Source organism: Callorhinchus milii, unplaced genomic scaffold, assembly GCF_018977255.1.
Source record: "Callorhinchus milii isolate IMCB2004 unplaced genomic scaffold, IMCB_Cmil_1.0 Scaffold60, whole genome shotgun sequence".
In the NCBI taxonomy this organism is placed as follows: Eukaryota; Metazoa; Chordata; class Chondrichthyes; order Chimaeriformes; family Callorhinchidae; genus Callorhinchus; species Callorhinchus milii.
This window is the reverse complement of record NW_024704801.1, coordinates 133,965-157,286: the sequence shown is the minus strand read 5'-3', so window position 1 is coordinate 157,286 and position 23,322 is coordinate 133,965. Positions and strand designations below refer to the sequence as shown.

Genomic DNA, 23,322 nt, shown 5'->3' with positions numbered 1-23,322 from the left:
CTGTGTGGGTCTGTGTGTGAGTGCCCGTGTGTGTCTGTGTGTGTGCTTGACTGAGCGAGTGTATGTGTGACTGTGTGTGCGAGTGTATGGGTGTCTCTGTGGGAGTATGTGTGTCTGTGTGAATGTCTCTGAGTGTGTGTGTGAGTGTGTATGTGTGTGTGTCTTTGTGTGTGTATCAGTATGTGTGCGTGTCTCTGTGTGAGTGTATGTGTGAGTTTATGTGTGTGTGAGTGGCATCACATACCTCCTTCCTACCTCTGTGACCTGCTAACCCCTCATCAACCTGTCTGCTGCCTCCGCTCCGTGGGGCTCTGGCTGCTGCACACCCCACCCCATCATCAACAGTCCGTCTTTCATCCTCTCTGCCCCCACCCTCTGGAACTCCATCCCACGGCCCTTCCACCTCGCCCGCTCCCTCGCCTCCTTGAAGGCCCTCCTCTTCGACCAACCGCACCTTCGGTCACCCTCCCTGACCTCCACACACCACCCCCCCACCACCCCGACACCAATCCCCAGCTCTGGTCCAAATCCCTGACTGTCCAGCGCCTCGGGACGTGGAAACCGCTGTGTAAATGGTGCTTTCTTTTGTACTTTTGTACTGTGTTAGTTTGTGACTAGTTGCCTCCCAGGGTAAACAGTCTGCAGACTAACCACACCGTGGGCAATTTGGTGAAACGCCTCCCAGATTCTGCAGTCACAGAACACACCCCTCTCTGCCTAAGATTACTACATTACTAGCTGTGCACAGCCCAGAGAGAGAGGGAGCGAGCGATAGAGAGAGACGCGCACACGCACACACACGCGCTGCCAGAGACGCGGAGAACAGAGAGGTACACGCAGAGTAATAGCGAGAACACGCTGGGAGAAGAGACAGAGAGAAAGAGAGAGACAACGTGAGAGAGAGACACCGTGAGAGAGAGACACCGTGAGAGAGAGAGACACCGTGAGAGAGAGAGACACCGTGAGAGAGAGAAACACACACACACACAAAAGGAGACAGAGAGCAAGAGAGTGAAGAGAGATATATACACATACATACAAAGTGAGACACACACACAGAGTTAGAGACACAGAGAGAGTTAGAGACACAGAGACACACACACACAGAGACACAGTGAGAGAAACAGAGATAGAGTCAGATACACAGAGACACAGTGAGAGACACACAGACACAGAGCGACACACAGACAAGCACACGCACACGCAGCTCCTGTAGCTCGGAACATGTTCAATTACAGAGTAACGGTGGCCACCGGGACCTCAAAATATTCGGGAACCAACAACTACATTTACATCACGCTGGTGGGCGAGAGGGGCGAGAGTCGCAGGGTCAACCTGGACCGGCCATTCTGTAACGACTTGGAGAGAGGATCGGTGAGTTTCAGAGAGAAATTCCTGTGTCTGAAATGGAATGCCTCCTATCTCTCTCTGGAGAGAGAGAGAGACACACCCTGTTTACCTAATCCCTGAGATTATTCATAATAATCCTGTGCTAAAAGAATCCATGATTTGACCCGGCGCCTCATCACGTCTTTGAGACGTCTCAAAGCGCTTCACGGGATATGCTGCAAAGTGAAGTGACTGTACACTTTGTGGGCGAAAGGCGGCAGCCGATCGCACCCGGCCATGTCCCCACAAACCCGACGTGGGTGATTGAGTGACCAAGTTATTGAATTTTTTTTTGAAGGGATTATTAACCCCAGGAAAGCGATCCACCAATAGTAACAACCAGGATCCTATTTACTGCTGGGTAAACATGGGTGTGCGTGTGCGCGTGTGTGTGTGCGCGTGTGTGTGGAGTAAGGAAACTTGCCTCAGGTCTTGCACTGATCAGGAATTGAACCCAGTTCCTCGCTCGCGAGGTGAGTGCTCTAACCACTGAGCTACAGGACTCCACTAATAAGAGCTGCTAAGTGTTTTGTTTCCTGTTAAAACCGCACGGCTTGAAATTGATGGCCAGCTTTCCCGCTGCTTGTCCACTCTCCCCGTTAGTTATTTGGGGCTTTGGCTGTGGTGTTAACAGGAGCTGAGGGGGAGGATTCCCTGCCCCCAGTGACCGGTCGGTCTGCCCTTCCAGGGGGGATGTCGCTGGGCAAATCAGCCGGGTCACACACAGTCACTACACTTTACAGTGAGTCATGTGAAGCGCTTTGAGACGTCCCCCCCGGAGGTGAAAGGTATTGAGCCATACACAAGGGTTTATCTGAGGGAAACATCCATCCGAGTTTCCTTCCCTTCCCTTCCTGCGGCAGCGATGGTTTATCTGCGTTGTCAATGTGAGGGTTAAATATGGCCCAGTGACCGCTAGCCCTCGATAGCCGGGCTTCACAACACTTCCCTCCACAGATAACCCAGAGCTCCTGCAGCTCGTGTCCTCTCCCGCACCGCGTTTCGCCCACAAAACGCACAGACACTTCACTTTACAGTGCGTCCTTGTGAAGGGCTTTGAGATGTCTCGACGACAGTGTAAAGAAACCCTGTATCAAATGTCAGGATTATTAGGGTTGTAGTCACCGGAGCATTGAGTTTAACCACCCACTTGGGGCCAATCTGTGATGTCCAGGGCCTGGGGCTGAGGGGAAGACACGGAGTGCTGTTGATGTTCCCGTTGCTCCCGTTAAACACACAAACAGACGTGGAGTTTCTGGGGAAGGGGATGGACACCTCTAACTGCTTAATGAAAGCACCTTGTGTTTCTGCTCCTGGCAAACATTCCAGCCCACAACCAGCCTGGACACGACACTCTCCCTCCCTCCCTCCCTCCCTCGCACTCACTCACTCACTCCCACTCACATACTTACACTCACTCACTCACTCCCACTCACATACTTACACTCACCCACTCACATACTTACATTCACTCACTCCCACTCACATACTTACACTCACTCACTCACTCACTCACTCAATCCTGTTTAAAATATTACCCACCTCTGTGAGGTCCTCCGAGACATCGGTTCTCAGGTCAGGAACAAAGTGCTTTCGTAAGCAGTTAGAGGTAACCATTGGACGTGAAATGTTTCGAAACCTCCCTGTAATCTCCCCAATTTAACTCTAAAATGACGCCCTCTTCACGTTCTGCCATTTAATTAGCTCATGGCTGATCAACTAATCCTTTCAATTCCTATTTCCCGCTTTCTCTCCCACGGACGCCCGAGAATATCTGCCCGACTCTCGCAGTCCGTATTCTGCTGCAGGCTCTCTTGCTCCTATCTTCTAGAACATTCTACAGCCCTGCGGGCAGGAATTTAGCATGAATTACAATAACAATCCTCACGTTGGATATCTTATCAGGCTGACGATTCACTGTGAAGCGTAGTGACTGTGCGCTTCGCGGACGAGCGCGCCAGCCAATCTTATGCACAGCTCCCTTCTCTTCCCCCGATAATGCCCCGGGAGATCCTTAACGTCCACCTGAACGGGCACAGCCGGGGAGTGAGGTTTAATAGGGGAGAAATTATTTCCACTGGTGGGTTAGTGAGTCAGTGAAGAGGGCCTCGTTTTAGAGTTAAATCGGGGAGATTACAGGGAGATTTCAAAACATTTCACGTCCAATGGTTACCTCTAACTGCTTACGAAAGCACTTTGTTCCTGGCCTGAGAGCCGACGTCTCGGAGGACCTCACAGAGGTGGCGTAATATTTTAAACAGGATTGTCAAAGTATCAATGCAATGAATCAATACTCTCGGGCGCATCGAGACAGGAGAACAAGAGGCCACGGGTTTAGAGGGTGTAAAGCACAATTTCAGGACAGGACAGACACTGGTAAGTGTTTCCTTATCCAGAGGGAACTTAGTAGACTCCCTATAGCTCAGTAATTAGAGCCCTCGTCTGACAAGCAACAGAGATGTGGATTCAATTCCCGGGCAGTCAGGACAGGGCGAAACCTTACTCAAGTTTCCTGACTCCACACACAGACAGACACACACCAACACTGTTTATTTGGCAGTAAGTAGGACCCTGAATCAGCCGACAATGGATTGCTTTTCCCGTGGTAATTGTCCTGTCAAATAAATAAAATAGTAATAATAATGTGGTCACTCAATCCGTGACTTTGTGGGGACGTCGCTGGGCGAGATTGGCTGCCGGGTTCCTCCCACAAAACACAGAGTCACTCCGCTTGACAGTATATCCTGTGAAGCGCTTTGAGATACAATAATAATCCCTTGCGTTTGATATAACGCCTCTTATCACGTCTTCAAGACGTGATAAGATTTAAACCGCAGCTGGAAGCCGTGATGGGGGAACAAGGAGTTCAGCGGGAAATAAGGCCTTTCTTTACCCGAAGCTGATATTACAAACTCATCAGGTTTCTTGCAAAGGCTGTGTCTGTCGAGGCTTGTCCTCACTTGTTTATAATAGCAACGATCAAGTCACCGCAGCAAAAACTCACTCAATTACCCTCTCTCTCTCTCCTCTCTCTCACTCCTCTTTCTCTCACTCACTCTCTCTCTCTCTGTGTCAGGGTGTGTGTCAGGGTGTGTGTTGGAGTATTATTGACGTGTGCAGTTGTTGGTAGGTCGGGGAGTATGAGGTGGGCAGCGAGGTCGACCTTGGGGCTGTGCTGCTGGTCAAGTTGGACAAGGAGAAGTTTCTGGGGCTGGAGGACGACTGGTTCTGTCTGTATGTGACGGTAACGACCCCCGGGGGAGACACACGGCACTTCCCTTGTTACCGCTGGCTCAGCGAGGAGGCCAGGGTCCACATCAGAGAGGGTCCGGGTAAGTCTGGGCAATCCAACCCCACCCCCACCCCAACCACCCCCCCAACCTCTAACCCCAAACCCCCAACCCAACCCCAACCACCCCCACAATCCCCAACCACCCCCCAAACCCCAACCCCCAACCCCAACCACCCCCCCAACCTCTAACCCCAACCACTCCCCCAACCTCTAACCCCCAACCCCAACCACCCCCCCAACCTCTAACCTCAACCCCCAACCCAACCACCCCCCATAACGTCTAACCCCAATCCCAACCCAACCTCTAATCCCAAACCGCCAACCCAGCCATCCCCCCAACCTCTAACCCCAAACCCCCAACCCCAACCATCACCCCAACCTCTAACCCCCACCCCAACTCCAACCACCCCCCAACCTCTAACCCCAAACCCCCAACCCAACCGCCAACCCCAACCCCTTCCCCTAACCTCCTCCAACCCCAACCTCTAACCCCAACCACGCCTTCAACCTCTAACCCCAACCACACCCCCCAACCTCTAACCCCAACCTCCCCAACCCCAACCACCCCCCAACCTCTAACCCCAACCCCCACCCCGCTCTTCACCCCAACCCCAGATATTTGACGTCTGTCCCTGTTTTCTGTGTTTTCACAGCAGTGAGGCTGTGTGACGAGCGGTTGCCTGTACTTCTAAACCATCGGAGGGAAGAGTTACAGGAGAGACAGTCACTGTACAGGTAACATACACGTACTTACACACACACACGCACACACACGCTAACACCATATCACACACACACTAACCCAGTATCACACACACACACCAACACAGTATCACACACACACACACTAACACAGTATCACACACACACACACTAATACAGTATCACACACACTAACAGTATCACACACACACAGTATCACACACACACACACGCAAACACAGTATCACACACACACGCTAACACAGTATCACACACACCCATACACACACTGACACTGTGTCCCTGGCAGGTGGAGACTGTGGAATTACTCCACTCCTAAGTGCATTGACGCGGACACTGAGGATGACCTGCCTCTGGACGTCAAGTTTGACCAGGCCAAGGAGCACGACTTTGAGACCTCTCTACACAGAGCGTGAGAATCAGAGCCCCCCAACCCCCTCGCTAACCCCTCCCCCCCACACGTCCACTCCACACACATCTCCCCCACCCACACGCACACTCCCCGTCCTCCCCATCACCCCGACTTTTAGGCTTCTCTAGACAGAGTGTGAGTATACCGACCCCTGCCAAACCCCCTCCCCCCCACCCCACCCCACAGTGTGAGAGCTAACCCCCTCTTCCCCCTCTCCCAACCCCTGCAGGCTGGGGGAATTGTACCTGAAGAAGCTGGTGGTAAAGATGGATGCCTCCTGGGACAGTCTGCAGGATTTCGAGCGCATTTTCTGGAGAGTGAAGAGTCCCATTGGAGGTGAGGGCACAGTCAGGATCCCAACCCATCTCATGCCATCCCACCCCATCCCATGCCATTCCAACCCATCCCATTCCAACTCTTCCCATCCCATCTAGTGTAGTGGTTCAAGTGCTCACTGCGCAAGCCAGAGGACCCAGGTTTGATTCCCGGGCAGGTCAGGGTGAAACCTTAGGCACGTTTCCTTACTCCACATGCCCTCGTTTCCCGACAACACCACATGAAACCTTTAAACTCCACCTGAACAGGGCATAGACTATGGGACGTCGCTATGCGCAATTGGCTGTCTTGTTTCACCCATGAAACACATAGTCACTACACTTTACAGTATATTTTGTGAAGCGCTTTGAGACGTCTCGAAGACGTGATAACAACATGTGATTAGGAGCTATAGCAAATGCAAGGATTATTATATGACAATATTCCTTAAATTAAATTATTTTTCCCCCACCCTCTCTCCCTGCTCTCTCCCCCACCCCCGCTCTCCCCCCGCTCTCTCCCCCACCCCCGCTCTCCCCCCCCCGCTCTCTCCCCCACCCCTGCTCTCCCCGGCTCTTCCTCACTCTCTCCCCCAGTGTTCGTCAGGGAAAACTGGCAAGACGACTGTTTTTTTGCCTACCAGTTCCTGAATGGATGTAATCCCTGCATGATCCAGAAATGTTGGGAGATCCCGAAAAAATTCCCTGTAACTGACGAAATGGTCCGCGATTTACTGCCAGGAACCACACTGCAGCAGGAGATAAAGGTCTGTCCCTGTGTGTAACTCACCACGACACACGCGCACACGGGATCAGTTTCTAACCCTCACCCGGGAGTGTGGACACACAGTGTAGAGGGAGCGTTACTGTGTCTCTAACCCTGACCTGGGAGTGTGGACACACAGTGTAGAGGAGCGTTACTGTGTCTCTAACCCTGACCTGGGAGTGTGGAGGAGTGTGTAGAGGGGAGGGGGGGAGGGAGAGGGTGTGACTGACTGTGTGGTTTGGTTACAGAAGGGGAATATTTTCCTGGTGGATTACGAGTTGCTGGAGGGAGTTCCTGCCAACGTGATTCAGGGGAAACAGCAATTCCTAGCGGCTCCCATCTGTCTCCTGTACCAGCCTCCATCCTCCCCCCTCATCCCCATCGCCATCCAGGTACTCTCTGTCTCTGTCTCTGTCTCTCTCTCTCTCTCTTTCTGTCACTCTCTGTCTGTCTATCTGCCCGTCACTCTCTCTGTGTTCGTCCGTCTCTCTCACACCCTCTCTCCCTTGTATTGACAGCTGAGCCAGACCCCAGGCTGTCACAGCCCTATTTTCCTGCCCTCTGACGGGAGCTACGATTGGCTGTTGGCCAAGTTGTGGGTGAGGAGCTCGGATTTCCAAGTCCATCAAATCATCAATCACCTGTGTTGGGCTCACCTGGTGGGCGAGGTCTTCTGCATCGCCACCTTGAGGCAGCTGCCGGCAGTGCACCCCATCTACAAGGTACGTCCACTACCCCCAAATAAATTGGCCAAAAGATTTAGGTAAAGGGGATAAGGGAATGGAGTTCCTTCAATGTGTGCAGGACTCCTTTCTTGCCCTGTATGTAAGAGGCCCCCAGCACTGCTGCTGGATTTAGCGCTGGGAAACGAACCAGAGCAGAGGAGAGAAGTGCGAGTAGGGGAACATCAACAGCGATAGCGATCGTAACTTAATGAGGTTTAAGATAAAGATTCACAAGGACAGGAATATGACAAAGACCAGGGTAATAGATTTGAAAAAGAAGCTGATTTTGAGGGGATGAGAATGGAACTCGGGAAAATAAACTGGAAAACAATATTGGCAAACAAAGAGCTGGAGCAGCATTGGGAGACGTTTAAAACAGTGATCAATAAAGTCCAGGAGAAACATATTCCACTAAAAAACAAGATAAAACTAAACAGTAATGAGGCACGGAGGATGAATAAAGACATGAGGGCAAAGTGCAGACTGAGGAAAGAGGCGTTCACTAAGTACATACACAACAAGGGAGAACATGACAAGAAATAATACAAAGAGGTTAGGAAAGAAGTCATATAAACAATTAGGAAGCTAAAGAGGAAATATTTGATCTGTTATCAAGGAATAAATCGCTAAATGTGGCGACGCAGGTTATTAAGGCCATAAAAACAATCCAGGCATTGGTGTTCGTATCTAGAGGGTTAGAAATAAAAAGCAGAGAAGTTACGCTAAACTTATATCGAACCTTGGTTAGACCAGACTTGGAGAACTCTGTACAGTTCCGGTCCCCACATTATAGGAAGGATATCCAGGCACTGGAGAGGGTGCAAAGGAGATTTACGAGGATGATACCGGAACTAAGAGGTTATATCTATCAGGAAAGGCTGAACAAGCTTGGACTATTCTTTTGAAAGAAAGGTGAGGGGTGACCTGAGAGAGTTATTTAAAATGATGAAAGGTTTGGTTAGGATCGACATAGGGAAGATGTTTCCACTTGTGGGGGAGACCAAAACCAGGGGCCATCAATATAAAATAGTCACCAATAGATCAAATAGGGAAGTTAGAAGAAATTTCTTCACACAGAGAGTAGTGGGAATGTGGAACTTGCCAACAAGAAGTTGAGGCAAATAGCACAGATGTATTTAAGGGAAAGCTGGAGAGGTACATGAGGGCGAAAGGAGTAGAAGGCTCTGCTTGAAGGCTTAGTTGAGGAAGGGCAGGAGGAGGCTCATGTGGAGCATAAACACCGGCATAGAGCAGTTGGGCCGAATGGCCTGTTTCTGTGCTGAATATTCTATGTAATTCTATGTAAAAACAACAGCTTACACCTCAATACCAACACACACACCTCAACACCAACACACACAAACCTCAACACCAACACACACACACCTCAACACCAACACACACACACCTCAACACCAACACACACCTCAACACCAACACACACAACTCAACACCAACACAGTACAGTACATTACACACATTTTTAACTTTATTAATAATGATAATAAAACTTTGCTGAGTGAATGATTCCCACGCTCTATCTCTTTCTCTAGCTCCTCACCCCGAACACCAGATTCACACTGGAGATTAATATGCGAGGCAGGACTGAGCTATTGTCTGAGTCTGGAATCATTACGAAAGTAAGTATTTGAGTCCTGTAGCTCAGTGGTTAGAGCACTCGCCTCGCAAGTGGGAGGACCTGGGTTTGATTCCCAGCCGGGTCAGGTTGGGGTGAAACGTTGGGCAACTTTCCTTACTCCACACACAAACACACACACACACCTTTACCTACTAGTGAGTAAGAACCTGCTTGTTAGTCAATTGGTGGATCACTTTCCGGGGGTAACAATCCCTTCAAAAAAACAAAATAAATTAATAATAATGTGGTCTCTCAATCCACTGCTGTGTGCAATTGGCTGCTGTGTTTCACCCACAAAAGATAGTCAATTCACTTTACAGTATATCCTGGGAAGCGCTTTGAGACGTCTCAATGATAACTGATAAGGAGCCAATGCCAGGATTATTACCATTATTGTGTGCTGAGTGGTCTGTGATGGAGAGTGAGTGGTCTCGGCTGAATGACCTCCTTTCTCGCTCCAATAATAACAATCCTGGCATTTGACCCGGCGCCTGATCACGTCTTTGAGACGTCTCAAAGGGCTTCTCAGGATACACCGTAAAGTGTAGTGACTGTGTGTTATGCGGGCGAAATGTGGGCAGCCAATTGCGCCCAGCGACGTCCCCACAAACAGTCGTGGGTTGAAGTGAGCAGATTATTACTTGTGAGTACAGTATATATATATATGATACTATAATGACTATGTGGTGTGTTCCCGCAGGTGGTGGCTTCGGGGGGGCCAGGGATGGTCATGTTTGGCCAGAGAGGCTTCCGGGCTCTGACCTACAGATCACTGTGCTTCCCAGAGAACATTGAGGAGCGCGGAGTGGGCTCACTCAGAGACTATTATTACCGAGACGATGGGCTGCTTATCTGGGCTGCCATACGCAAGTAGGGACGACAAACACCCTTCGTCCATGACATTCTGCCTTGTCCTGTAGCTCAGGGGTTAGACCACTGGCCTCGCAAGCCCAGAGGACCCGGGTTCGATTCCTGGGCAAGTCAGGTCAACCTTTCAGCCGCTATGCCCTGAAACTCTGGAACACTCTTCCTCAATCCCTGCACCTCGCCCCGTTTCTTCCTTCCCCGTCTTCAGGTCGCGCCTAATATTATTATTATTATTAAATGTAAGTTATTGTTGTTATTGACATTTAATGACATCCTTGCCTGTTTGCCCAGGTACGTGGAGAGTGTTTTGGGGCTGTACTATCTCACTGACCAGGATGTGGTGAATGATGAGGAACTACAAGCCTGGCTCACAGACGTGGTGGAGGAGGGTTTCCAGGAGCTGCCAGATATAGGTACCAAGGACTCCCTCCCTCCCTCCCTCCCTCCCTCCCTCCCTCACTCACTCACTCACTCACTCACTCACTCACTCACTCACTCACTCACTCACTCAGTCCCTCACACACTCACTCCCTCACACACTCGTTCACTTACTCCCTCACACACTCACTCACTCTCACTCATATGCACTCACTCACATTCACTCACTCCCTCCCCCCTCCCTCACACACTCACTCACTCACACACTGACTTCCTCGCTCCCTCACTCACTCCCGATCCTGATCCCGATGGTTGCTCTCTGTGTTCCAGGATTCTCGAGGGTTTTCCGGAGCAGAGAGGAGCTGTGGAAGTTCCTCACGATGGCGATCTTCACCTGTTCTGCACAGCACTCGGCACTTAACAACGGCCAGGTACAGCCCAGACCACCGTCTGGCTCAGAGCTGTCGGTGTCTGTGTTACTGTTACTGTCGGTGTCTGTGTTACTGTCGGTGTCTGTGTTACTGTTGGTGTCTGTGTTACTGTTACTGTTACTGTTGGTGTCTGTGTTGTCTCTGGCTGGTGCCAGCAGTACGACTGTTCTTAGTGTTAATGCTAATGTCTGTGTGTTTGCCGCTGATGCTGGCACTGCCCACAGTATGATTGGTGAATGTTGTCTGTTAGTGTTGGTGTTGATTGATGCCCACTGTGTGCTGTATTGATGCCCGCGCTGTGTGCTGCATTGATGCCCGCATTGTGCTGCATTGATGCCCGCGCTGTGTGCTGCATTGATGCCCGCATTGTGCTGCATTGATGCCCGCGCTGTGTGCTGCATTGATTCCCTTGCTGTGTGCTGTATTGATGCCCGCGCTGTGTGCTGTATTGATGCCCGCGCTGTGTGCTGTATTGATGCCCGCGCTGTGTGCTGTATTGATGCCCGCTGTGTGCTGTATTGATGCCCGCGCTGTGTGCTGTATTGATGCCCGCGCTGTGTGCTGTATTGATGCCCGCGCTGTGTGCTGTGTTGATGCCCGCAGTATGACTGGTGCTGCTGGGTCCCGAACTCCCCCTGTACGATGCGCCAGCCCCCGCCCTGTGCCAAGGGCTCGGTGACGATGGAGAAGATCATGGCCACTCTCCCTGACGTCAGCCAATCCTCCATCCAGATGGCCTTCACCTGGCACCTGGGCCGGCCCCTCCCTGACAAGGTCAGTACCCGGGGGGTGGGGGGGCCGAGAGGGAGGGGCTAAGCGAGGAGGGCATTGGTGGGGATGGATAAATTATTACTAATTAACAATGAATACTTATTAATAACCGTCAATAAATAAACAATCTTTATCAATGAGTTAAAAGCAATTATTAATTACAGTTTGAGTTAATTATTAATTAATTGTAGAACGATTAAGAATTGGAGTTGAGGTGCAGATGACCTTATAGAATGGCGGAACAGACTTGAGTGGCTGAATGGCCTCCTGTTCCTGTGTATTTATGTGTGACTGAGAGGACAGACTCTTTGCCGCTCACACCTCTGTCCTGCGGTACAGAAGCTGCTGGGATTCTTTGACGAGGAATATTTCACTGAGAAGGAGGTGATCAAAGTGATCCAGGAATTCCGGGAAGAGCTGAACCGGATCGACCGGCTGATCGTGAAGCGGAACAAGGGGCTTCCCATCAAATACGAGTATCTGCGGCCCAAACAGATCGCCAGCAGCATCAACGTGTGAGCGAGCGGGCGCCCAGCTCTGTGTGGCAGGGGCAGAGCCGTGTGATGGGGTGGGGGGGCAGGGGGGGCGGTGTGATGGGGGTGGGTGGCAGGAGGCAAGTGGGGACAGAGGGAGAAGAAGGGTGGAGGCCAGAGGGAACGAGAGAGAGAATGGGAGCGAGCGACGGAGTTGGGAAGAGCAAGGGAATGGAAGAGGGAATGGGGAAGAGCAAGGGAATGGGAGAGGGAGGGAATGGAAGAGGGAGGGGATGGGAGAGGGAGGGAATGGGAGAGGGAGGGGATGGGAGAGGGAGGGAATGGGAGAGGGAGAAAGATTGTCTCCACTCAATGTTTACTGTGAATTTTGCGTGTTTTATGTATTTGTTGCATTAACTGCCAATAAAGTTTCACTTTAACGTAAAAGGCCAATGTCAACGTCTCCTCATCGTAACCATTGGGGTCTTGTCTTGTGATTTCTTCCCCCCCTCCCCCTCCGCCCCCCAATGTCCTCTCACCCGCACAAACACACGTTCTCTCAAAGTGTTTGATAACAATAATAACTATAATCCTGGAATTTGACCCGGCGCCCCATCACGTCTTCGAGACGTCTCAAAGCGCTTCGCAGGATACGCAGTGAAGTGAAAATACTGGGCATTTTGTGGGCGAATCCCGGAAGCCGATCGCCCCCAACGACGTCCCCACAAACAGCCGCGGATTGAGCGAACTGTCACTCCCGGAAAGCGATCCGCCAATCGACTAACCACCGGGTTCCTACTTACTGCTGGTAAACAGAGGTGCGTGTGCGTGTGTGTGGGTGGGGGGGGGGGGGGATGTCGGGGGTGGTGGGGGGGGGGAATCGAACCCGGGTCCTCTCGCTAACCGCTGAGCCACAGTGCCCCACACAGGTTAATGATTACTCGTTTGGACTTGAAGTGGTGGCAATGTGCTTCCCCCCCATTCCCCTCCCACCGCCCTCCATCCTCCCCCACCCCCACCCCCACCCCCAGCTCGGGTCTGTCCAGCGCCTCGGGATGTCCTCCTTTCCTCATCGACCGCGGCTCACGGTCACCGCCCCCCCCCCTCCCCCTCCCCCCCCCCTCCCCCCTCTCCCCCCTCTCCCCCCTCCGTCCCCCCCCTCCCTCCTCTGGGACTCCGCCACACAAGTTGTTGTTGTCTGACCAGCAGCAATTTTCAGTCTATAGACCGTAAATGGTTTGGGCCATTTGGGGAGGGGGGGGTGGCACGATTGTACACAGCAAAACCTCAATCACCCCCCACCCACACACACACACCCCTCTCCCCCCCACACCCACACACCCCTCCCCCCCCCCCCCCCACACACACACACGTTCCCGCTTTAAGGATCAGGTGACTCCGATGTCAGGACGCGGCGCTGTGCGGACTGTACCACTGTGTGAGCACAGGACAGGGGCGGACGGTACAGTGATGGCGGGTTACAGTCAGTGGGGGGAGGGGGGGGTTTGCTTCGCTCGGGAGGAGGTGGGGAGTTAGTGAATTGCCGGCGGTGCGGGTCGGGAGGAGGTTTGATGGGGTTTGGGGTGTGTGGGGGTGTGGGGGGGTTCGGTGCCCCCCCCTCAGGCTGTGGTCGCTCCCGCGGGGGGGGTTTCCGGTTCCGGTGTCCGGGGTTCGGAGCGATGGCGTCGCTGCTTTGCTGTGGTCCCAAGTTGGCGGCGTGTGGTATCGTCCTGAGCATCTGGGGGGTCATCATGCTGGTCAGCCTCACACCGCTCACACCCGCTCACACCACTCACACCATCTGGGGGGTCATCATGCTGGTCAGCCTCACACCGCTCACACCCACTCACACTGCTCACACCCGCTCACACCACTCACACCCACTCACACTCACACCCCCTCACACTGCTCACACTCACACTCACACCATCTGGGGGGTCATCATGCTGGTCAGCCTCACACCCACTGTCACACCCACTCACACTCACCCACTCACACTCACCCACTGTCACACTCACACCCCCTCACACTCACACCATCTGAGGGGTCATCATGCTGGTCAGCCTCACACCGCTCACACCACTCACACCATCTGGGGGGTCATCATGCTGGTCAGCCTCACACCGCTCACACCCACCGCTCACACCCCTCACACTCACACTCACACCCGCTCACACTCACACCATCTGGGGGGTCATCATGCTGGTCAGCCTCACACCGCTCACACCCACCGCTCACACCCGCTCACACCCACTCACACTGCTCACACTCACACTCACACCCGCTCACACTCACACCATCTGGGGGTCATCATGCTGGTCAGCCTCACACCGCTCACACCCGCTCACACTCACACCCACTCACACACACACACCATCTGGGGGGTCATCATGTTGGTCAGAGGCCCTCACACTCACTGTCACAGCAACTCACACCCGCTCACACTCACCCGCTCACTGTCACACCGCCCCCCCACAGGCTCCCTGTCACACTACACTCACTGACCCCCTGTACCTCCCCCCACAGCCCCCCCACCCCCATAGCCCCCACAGCCCCCATACCCCCCCCACCCCCCACACCCCCCCCACCCCCCATAGCCCCCCCACGGGAAATGAACAGGAAATTGACATGAGCTGAGGATGTGAAAGTAACTGCGGGGGAGAGGAGGGGGGAGGGAGGAGGGGGAATGAGTGTAGAGGGGGAGGGGAGAGGGTGTAGAGGAGGGGGGGAGGAGGGGGTGTAGAGGAGGGGGGGAGGGGGGACACACACACACCTGTTCCCCGGCGGTCAGTGGGAACCCGGTTGTCGGGCGATTGGGGAATCACTTTTCGGGGGTAATAATCCCTTCCAAAACAATGACAGTTTGGTTCTAATCCGCGGCTGTTTGTGCGGACGTCGCTGTGCGCGATCGGCTGCCGCGTTTCGCCCGCAAACACACAGTCACTACACTCGGCAGTGTGTCCTGCGAAGCGCTTTGAGACGTCTCGAGGACGTGATCAGGCGCCGGGTCGGATGCCGCGATTATTATTATTATTATTATTACACGGATCTGCCATGGTCTAATAGAATGGCGGAAGAAGCTCGAGGGGCTGAATGGCCTCCTCCTGTTCCTCTGCGGCCAACGCTTGTCCCTCCGCCTGTTGATGTGTGTTCTTCCCGTGTTGTGGTCACGCCTGTCTCTCTCTCTCCCTCTCTCCTGTGACAGGTTCTCCTCGGGATCTTCTTCAATGTCCACTCGGCTGTGCTGATCGAGGATGTGCCTTTTACTGAGGCTGATTTTGAAGACAGGTGAGAGAGAGAGAGAGTGAGGGAGAGGGTGGAGGGCGGGTTTTAATCAGCGAGGACGAGGGGGTGGGGGAGCCTGGCTATGGGGTGCGGAGGGAGCAAGTGGCTGATGGGCGCCCTGTCACTCTCTCCCTCTGCCCCTCTGCCTCGCCCCTTCCTGCGCCATCTTCCGGTCGTGCCTGAAGATTTTCCTCTTCGACCGTGTCTACAGTCACCTCCCCCTCCCCCCGATCGGAGTCCTGCTCCGCCACTCTCAAGTGTAAATGCAGGTGGTGGTTGTTGTTGTTGTTGTTGACTAACAACCTCTCTCTCTCTCTCTCTCTCTCTCTGTCTCCCCGCAGTAAGACCGGCCCACAGAGGATTTATAAGTTGTACGAGCAGGTCAGCTATAACTGCTTCATCGCGGCCGGGATGTACTTCGTGCTCGGAGGATTCTCCTTCTGTCAGGTCCGGCTCAACAAGAGGAGAGAATACATGGTGCGCTGAGCAGAGAGTCTGTGACCATCGCTATAACCCCACCATCGCTTTAATTATTACCGCCCTCCCCCCTCTCTCTCTCTTTCCCCCCCTCGCTCTTTCCCCCTCTCCCCTGGCTGTGACCCTCCGCACCCCCCCCCCCTCCTCTCTCTCTTCCCCTCCTCTCTCCGCCATTTTCTTCTATGTTGTAAATGTTACCAGTTTGGATGATGGGGAGATATTTAATGTTGTAAAAAAAGTTTATTCTGTGTGATTTGTGCTGCAGTGAAATCGGGGCAAAATAAGAAGCCCCATCATCGCGGCTAATTTCCCCGTCACCCCAGGAAATGGAGAGTGTGTTGGATGAGGGTTAGTAGGGGGGGGGAACCCCTTTTCCCATCACAATGGGAGGATGTGGGGATGGGGGGGGTCGTCCTTTCCCTGTTGCACAGGAAGGAAAGTGCGGGAGGGAACACTTTTCCCCGTAGCACCAGGTGCATAAGGTGAAGAATGTGAGGAATGTGGAGCTTCGCTGCGTGGGATCAGCTCCGCCACTTCCCACTCCCCACAGGAGAGATTCACTCCTTCTCTGGATTCTCCGGTTTTTCATTCTCTCTATCACATTCCGTCCTTCTCCCTCCCTCCCCAACCACCAAAACTTATGGAGAGGGAATAAAGATGGAGAGAGAGAGAGAGGGCGGGAAGGAGGAGAAGGGAACAATAAAACAAGGAAGAGGTGGTTAGTTTCCCCAAAGTTCCAGCTCCTTTGCACATCCCACACCCCCCCCCCAATCAAACAGGACTCGTTCCCCCTCCCCTCTTTCCCCCCACACCCCACAACCACTCTCCTAATCTCTGTCTGTGATGTGATAAACATTTTATGTGTTTTCTCATTTCTTGATGTTTAGAGAAATCTGTAATCAGTTCTGAACAATATTGTATTTTGGAGCCGGAGCCTTGGAGTAAATGGATGGAATTTAAACAATTTCTGGATTTGGTGTTTGTTGGAGTCCTGTAGCTCAGTGGTGAGAGCCCCTCGTCTCGCAGGCGAGAGACCTGGGTTCGATTCCCAGGTGGGTCAGGTCGGGGCGAAACCTTAGGCAAGTTTCCTTACCCCCCACACACACACAGAGACACACACACCTCTATATATCAGCAGGAAGTAAGAACCCGCTTGTCAGTCGATTGGCGGATCGCTTTTCCAGGCGAATCAATCCCCTCAAAAGAAATTATAATAATAATGTGGTCACTCAATCCACGACTGTTATTGTGGGATGTCGCTGAGAGCAATTGGCTGCAGCGTTCCGCCCAAAAAACAGTCACTACACTTTACAGCAACACAAGGATTAATAACGATTATTGTATTGATATGTGTGTAGTTGTTGATGCTGATGTTCGCCACTGCGCGGCGCTGTGACACACTGTGGTGTAGTTGCTGTTGGTGGCCACTACGCGGCGCCGTGACGCAATCTCGGACCTCCTGTGATTGATAGTGCGATGACCAATTAGCAGCTCCGTCCTCTCGCTGCCCTGTGATTGGTCAGAGCGCCATGGAGGGGGCGGGGATATGAGGTTGCCAATCAGCGCGGGGGAGAAGCTGAGTGACAAGCGGACAGCCAATGGGGGAGGGGAGGGGCGGGACTTCCGGCGGCAGCTGAGAGGCTGAGGCGGGAGAGAGACACAGAGAGAGAGTCACAGAGACACAGAGAGAGAGAGAGAGACACAGAGAGTCACAGAGACACAGAGAGAGAGAGAGTCACAGAGACACAGAGAGAGAGTCACAGAGACACAGAGAGAGAGAGACACAGAGACACAGAGAGAGAGTCACAGAGACACAGAGAGAGAGAGAGTCACAGAGACACAGAGAGAGAGTCACAGAGAGAGAGAGACACAGAGAGACAGAGAGTCAGAGAGAGAGAGAGACACAGAGAGAGTCACAGAGACACAGAGAGAGAGTCACAGAGACACAGAGAGAGAGAGACACAGAGAGAGAGAGTCACAGAGACACAGAGAGAGAGAGACACAGAGAGAGTCACAGAGAGAGAGAGACACAGAGAGAGAGAGTCACAGAGAGAGAGAGACACAGAGACACAGAGAGAGAGACAGAGAGACACAGAGAGAGAGAGAGACAGAGAGACACAGAGAGTCACAGAGAGAGAGTCACAGAGAGACAGACACAGAGACAGAGAGAGAGACACAGAGAGAGCAGTTTAAACACAATCATTTACATCAACTGATTCAGAGTCCAATCATCAGCATCTCCAGGACCAACCCCCACCCCCACCGCAGCCCCCTCACACCCCCACCCCCACCGCAGCCCCCTCACACCCCCACCCCCACCGCAGCCCCCTCACACCCCCACCCCCAGCCCTCCTCCACCTCCTCCGCCTCCGCCATCGCTCAAGTTAATGTGGGGCTCCAGATAAACAACAGACCCTCAGGATGACGTCAGCCTCGACCAAGGTAATAATAATAATAATCCTTACATCCAACCCGGCGCCTGATCACGGCATCGCGGCGTCTCAAAGAGCTTCACAGGACACACTGTAAAATGTAGTGACTGTGTTTTGTGGGCGAAACGCAGCAGCCGATCGCGCCCGGCGACGTCCCCACAAACAGCCGTGGATGGAGACCGGTCACTGGGGGTAGGGAATCCTCCCCCTCAGCTCCTGTTAACCCTGAGGCCAAAGCCCCAACTAACTAACTAACTGACTGACTAACGGGGAGGGTGGCCCGAGCTGGACAAGCAGCGGGAATCAGAGGCCGACAGTGATATCAATGGCAATCAAACAATACACTCTTTCCCTCATCTTTGTCATCGGGAGGACTTGGAGGGCGTTGTCACATTTGTCTGCAAAACACACAGTCACTACACTTGGCAGTGAATCGTGTGAAACACTAGAGACGTCCTTAAGAAGTGAAACTTACATAGTCTATGGTGTATAGTATATAGGGTATAGTCTATAGTGTATAGTATATAGTGTATAGTTTGTAGTCTATAGTATATAATCGAAATAGAATTTTTTGATGAGGTAACAGAGAGGGGATAAAGATAGTACAGTTGATGTAGTTTATATGGACTTTCAAAAGGCATTTGACAAAGTGCCACATGAAAGACTTGTGAGAAAGATAGAAGCTCACGGTATAAAAGGGACAGTGGCAGCGGATCCAGAACTCACTGGGAGACAGAAAGCAGAGAGTTGTGGTGAACGGCTGCTTTTCTGACTGGAGGGAAGTGTACAGTGGTGTCCCCAGGGATCGGTATTAGGACCAATGCTCTTCTTAATATACATAAATGATCTGGACTTGGGTATAGCAAATACCATCTCCAAGTTTGGGGACGACACAAAGTTAGGGAGGGGGTAAACAGTGAGAAGGATAGCAGCCGACTGCAGGAAGACAGAGACAGAATGTAAAATGGGCGACACATGGCAGATGAGTTTCAATGTAGAGAAATGCGAAGTAATGCATTTTGGTAGAAAGAATGAGCGGAGGCAATAATGGCTGGTAATACAATCTTAAGGGGGTAAAACAACAGAGCGACCTGGGGGGCAGGTAACTGAATCCTTGAAGGTGGAGGGACAGGCAAAAAGGGCATATGGGATACTGGGCTTTATAAATAGGGGCATAGAGTACAAGAGTCAGGAGGTGATGATTAACCGATATAAACACTGGTTAGGCCTCAGTTAGAATACTGCCCCAGTTCGGGGCCCCACACTATAGGAAGGATGTTAAGGCATTGGAAAGGGTACAGAGGAGATTTACGAGGATGGTACCAGGAATGAGGGACCGTGATGGTGAGGAAAGGCTGGAGAGGCCGGGAATATTCTCATTGGAGCAGAGAAGGTTACGAGGACCTAATAGAGGTCTTCAAAATCATGAGGGGATTTGATGGGATAGAAAGGGACAAACTGTTCCCACTGGTGGGAGTGTCGGTGACTCGAGGTCACAGATTCAAAATAGTCTCTAAAAGAAGCCGAGTGGAGGGGAGAAGACATGTTTTCACGCAGCGAGTTGTTGGAATCTGGAACATTGCCTGAAAGGGCGGTCGAGGCCGATTCCATAACTACTTTTAAAACTGCGGTGGACGGGTATTTGCGGAGGACGGGTTTGCAGGTTATGGGGAAAGGGCCGGGAGTGGGACTGATGTTATTTGCTCCATTCAGAGAGCGGCACAGACTCGATGGGCCGAATGGCCTCTTTTTGTGCTGTACAATTCTATGATTCTATGATTCCTCCCTTTCCTCCTTCAAGGCCGGTCTCAAGACCTTTCTCTTCGACCGTGCCTTCAGCTCCGCTCTCGACTCTCTAACCTCTCCTCGCTCCCTCCCTTCCCTCCCCCTGACCATTTCCCCCCAATGCTCGGGTCCCGACCCAACTGTCCAGCACCTTAGGACGTCCTCCCGACGTGAAAGGCGCTCTATAAATGGAATCTTGTTGTTGATATAGTGTATAGTCTGTAGTCTATAGTATATAGTATAGTCTATAGTATATAGTATAGTGAATACTGTACAGTGTAGTGTATACTCTACAGTGTATAGTGTATACTGTAGCGTCCCTCACGCTGGGGAGTGCCCCGGAGCGTTTGAATGTAAATAATTGTAAAACAGCTTTTGCAGTCGGTCATCAATGAACTCTGTGCTTGTGTCGTGTCCACAGGTGGGAGAGATCTTCTCAGCTGCTGGAGCTGCCTTCACTAAGTTGGGGGAGCTGACCATGCAGCTTCACCCCGTGGCCGACTCCTCACCAGCTGGGTAAGTGCCCCCCGCCCGGCCGCCCGCCCGTCACCAGCCCACACCCAGGGGCTATCATTGAACGGCTCAGCCTCCCCTCACTCTCACACTCGCTGTCTCTCTCTCTTGTTCTTTCCCTCTCTCTCCCTCTCGCTCTCTCGCTCGCTCTTTCTCCCTCGCGTTCTCTTCTCTCCCTCACACTGACACGGACTGATGGACTGGGAGACCTGTTTCTGCGACGTGCCTCACTGTGGAGCCTGTGGCCGGGGCTTTTGGCCGCTGAGGAGAAGGTTCCCGGTTCGATTCCCGCCGGATCCCGATCCATCTTTTGTACGGAGCTCAGCTCAACTGTCATGGTGGTTTGTGGGGACGTTGCTGCCACGTGACACAGTCACTACATGTTGCAGTGTTTCTTGTAAAGCGCTTTGAGACGCCTTGAAGACGTGATAAGGCATCGGATCACACGCCAGGATTATTATTATTGTTATTAGACAGCAACACATCGTGGCCGCTGCCTGTCAGCGCAGTCCTGTTGGGGTCATAGCCCACTCCGCTGTCTCTCCCCCTCGATCCCACGCTCTTTCTCTCCCTCGGTTCCCCTTCTCTCCACCATGTTGTTTCTCTCCCTCGCGCATACTCTCTCGCCACACTCTCTCCCTCCCTCGCTCACACTCTCTCCCCCTCTCCCACACTCTCTCTCCCTCTCCCACACTCTCTCTCCGTCGCCCACACTCTCTCCGTTGTCCACACTCTCTCTCTCCCTCGCCCACATTCTCTCTCTCTCTCTCTCTCTCGCCGCCAGAGCCAAGTGGACGGACACGGAGATTGAGATGCTGCGCTCAGCAGTTAAGCGTTTTGGGGAAGATTTAAACAACATCAGCACCGTCATCAAAGATCGCACAGTGTAAGCCGGGGTGGAGTCAGGGCGGGGCTAGTGGGATGGTGGGGGGCAGAGCCTGACAGGAAGGGTGGGGCCAGGGGAGGGGTCCGCAGGTCAGGCCCTTTTCCTCATGTCGTTCCCGTTCCTTCACCTTCTTGCAGTAACAATTCACAACGTAAATAAATAATCCTTACATTTCACACAGCGCCTTATCACATCTCAAAGTGCTTCACAGAATGTACTGTAAAGTGTAGTGACTTGTGTTTTGTGGACAAAACAAGTTGTGATTGTGCACCAGCCTGACTCTCTCTCTCTGGCTCTCTCTAGGGCACAGATAAAGACCACAGTGAAACGAAAGGTTTATGAAGATGGGGGGGTTCCTATCCCTTCTGAGTCCCCCAAGAAATCGCAGAAGAAAACGCAGTCACCAGCGTCCGTGACGGCCACCCCCACCCCCAGCCCAGCTCCCGCCCCAGCCAGCACCCCCCTCCCTGACACCTCAGCCCACAAGAAACAAAAGCCATCAGGTACCTACTCTCTCTCTGTCTCCTTTCTCTCTCTTGCTCTCTGTCTGCGTGTGTGTGTATGAGCCCTCTCTATCCCTTGCTCTCTCTTTCTCGTGACTATCGGAGGGTGGGGGAGGTGTGTTAAGTGGAGTCTCCTCGGAGCTGAACTGGGAGAGAGAGAGTTCCATTCCAACAATCTTATCTCTGGGATTTCCACCGTTAGTAAAGTAGGAGTGTGGAATTCTGTTTGGTTTGGAGAATCTTAAGAACGATGAATGGTGGGGGGTGAGGGGCCTGTAATCACCCGGGGCTCCTGTTCCTGGTCCCTGCCCTGTCAGCGCTGCTCACACCGCTCACTGTGTCCGCCCCCAGATGTGACGCTCAGTGCCCTCAACGACTCGGATGTGAACAGTGACCTCGTGGACATCGAGGGTCTGGGGGAGGCATCGCCAGCAAAGAAACTCAACTTCGACCAGGGTCAGTGTCTGTGTCTGTCTGGATTTGTGTGTAGAGGGAACTTCACTGTGTCTCTAACCCTGACCTGGGAGTGTGGACGGACGCACAGTGTTGAGGGAGGTGGTGGGGGGGGGTGTGAGATGGAGAGTGTGGACAAGGAGATGATGATGTTCCAGTCACTAATCCCTGTTGTTGTTGTATCTGTTTCAGACAGTCTGAGCCTCGATTCCAGTCTCATCATGAACACATCGGACATTCCCCTACTATCCCCCCCACCCTGCTCCCCCCACCCCGCCCCCACTCCTGTCCCCTAGCCTAGCCACCACCCCCCTCGCTCCCCCCTGAGTTAGGGGAATTAGTTCCCTCTGTGCTCAGTGTTGCGGTGAATAGCTCTGGGTTTCTGTAATGTGGTTCCGGTCACTCAGTGAATTTATTTGTGTTTTTAATATAAAACAAAATTTTAAAAAAAAACCTGTGTTTGTATTTTCTCTTCACACGTGTCACAGATACCGATCGAGAGACAGAGAGTGGGACGAGCCGTGGCGTTGTGGGGGGGGGGAGATGGCCAGTGAGCAAATCACAATTATTACAATAACATTGAGCAGCTGTGAATATTACAGTTAATAACGCAGTTAAACAAGAAACTGGTTTATAACGGGAATAAATAACACTGATTTCTCTGTCTGTGTCGAGCCATTTGTGATGCGCCTTTTCACAAGGAAAGATCCACAAATAAAGAGATAACACAACACGAGGGCAGATCTCACAGTCACTATGTTTATTACTCAATTCACTCACTCCATCAACTCGGCTCCACTCACTGAAT

The 23,322-nt window shown here is 52.5% G+C and overlaps 3 protein-coding genes across 3 annotated transcripts; all 3 read left to right on the top strand.

Moving 5' to 3' along the window:
• Positions 1-1,162: 1,162 nt before the first annotated feature.
• Positions 1,163-12,270, top strand: alox12 (arachidonate 12-lipoxygenase). The gene is made up of 14 exons (XM_042345551.1): positions 1,163-1,374; positions 4,520-4,721; positions 5,335-5,416; positions 5,694-5,816; positions 6,046-6,152; positions 6,728-6,897; positions 7,145-7,288; positions 7,415-7,618; positions 9,175-9,261; positions 9,961-10,130; positions 10,419-10,540; positions 10,836-10,936; positions 11,540-11,710; positions 12,047-12,270. Exons 1-14 carry the CDS (start codon positions 1,225-1,227, stop codon positions 12,224-12,226), a joined length of 2,013 nt encoding a protein of 670 aa, XP_042201485.1. The 5' UTR covers positions 1,163-1,224; the 3' UTR covers positions 12,227-12,270.
• A 1,537-nt stretch (positions 12,271-13,807) lies between these two features.
• rnaseka (ribonuclease, RNase K a) lies at positions 13,808-16,053 on the top strand. The gene is made up of 3 exons (XM_042345557.1): positions 13,808-13,937; positions 15,386-15,468; positions 15,807-16,053. Exons 1-3 carry the CDS (start codon positions 13,860-13,862, stop codon positions 15,949-15,951), a joined length of 306 nt encoding a protein of 101 aa, XP_042201491.1. The 5' UTR covers positions 13,808-13,859; the 3' UTR covers positions 15,952-16,053.
• Positions 16,054-18,279: 2,226 nt separating this feature from the next.
• On the top strand, positions 18,280-22,777 carry cunh17orf49 (chromosome unknown C17orf49 homolog). Its single transcript, XM_007885478.2, has 6 exons — positions 18,280-18,384; positions 20,581-20,675; positions 21,457-21,558; positions 21,862-22,061; positions 22,413-22,517; positions 22,711-22,777. Exons 1-6 carry the CDS (start codon positions 18,364-18,366, stop codon positions 22,713-22,715), a joined length of 528 nt encoding a protein of 175 aa, XP_007883669.1. The 5' UTR covers positions 18,280-18,363; the 3' UTR covers positions 22,716-22,777.
• The last annotated feature ends 545 nt before the right edge of the window (positions 22,778-23,322 follow it).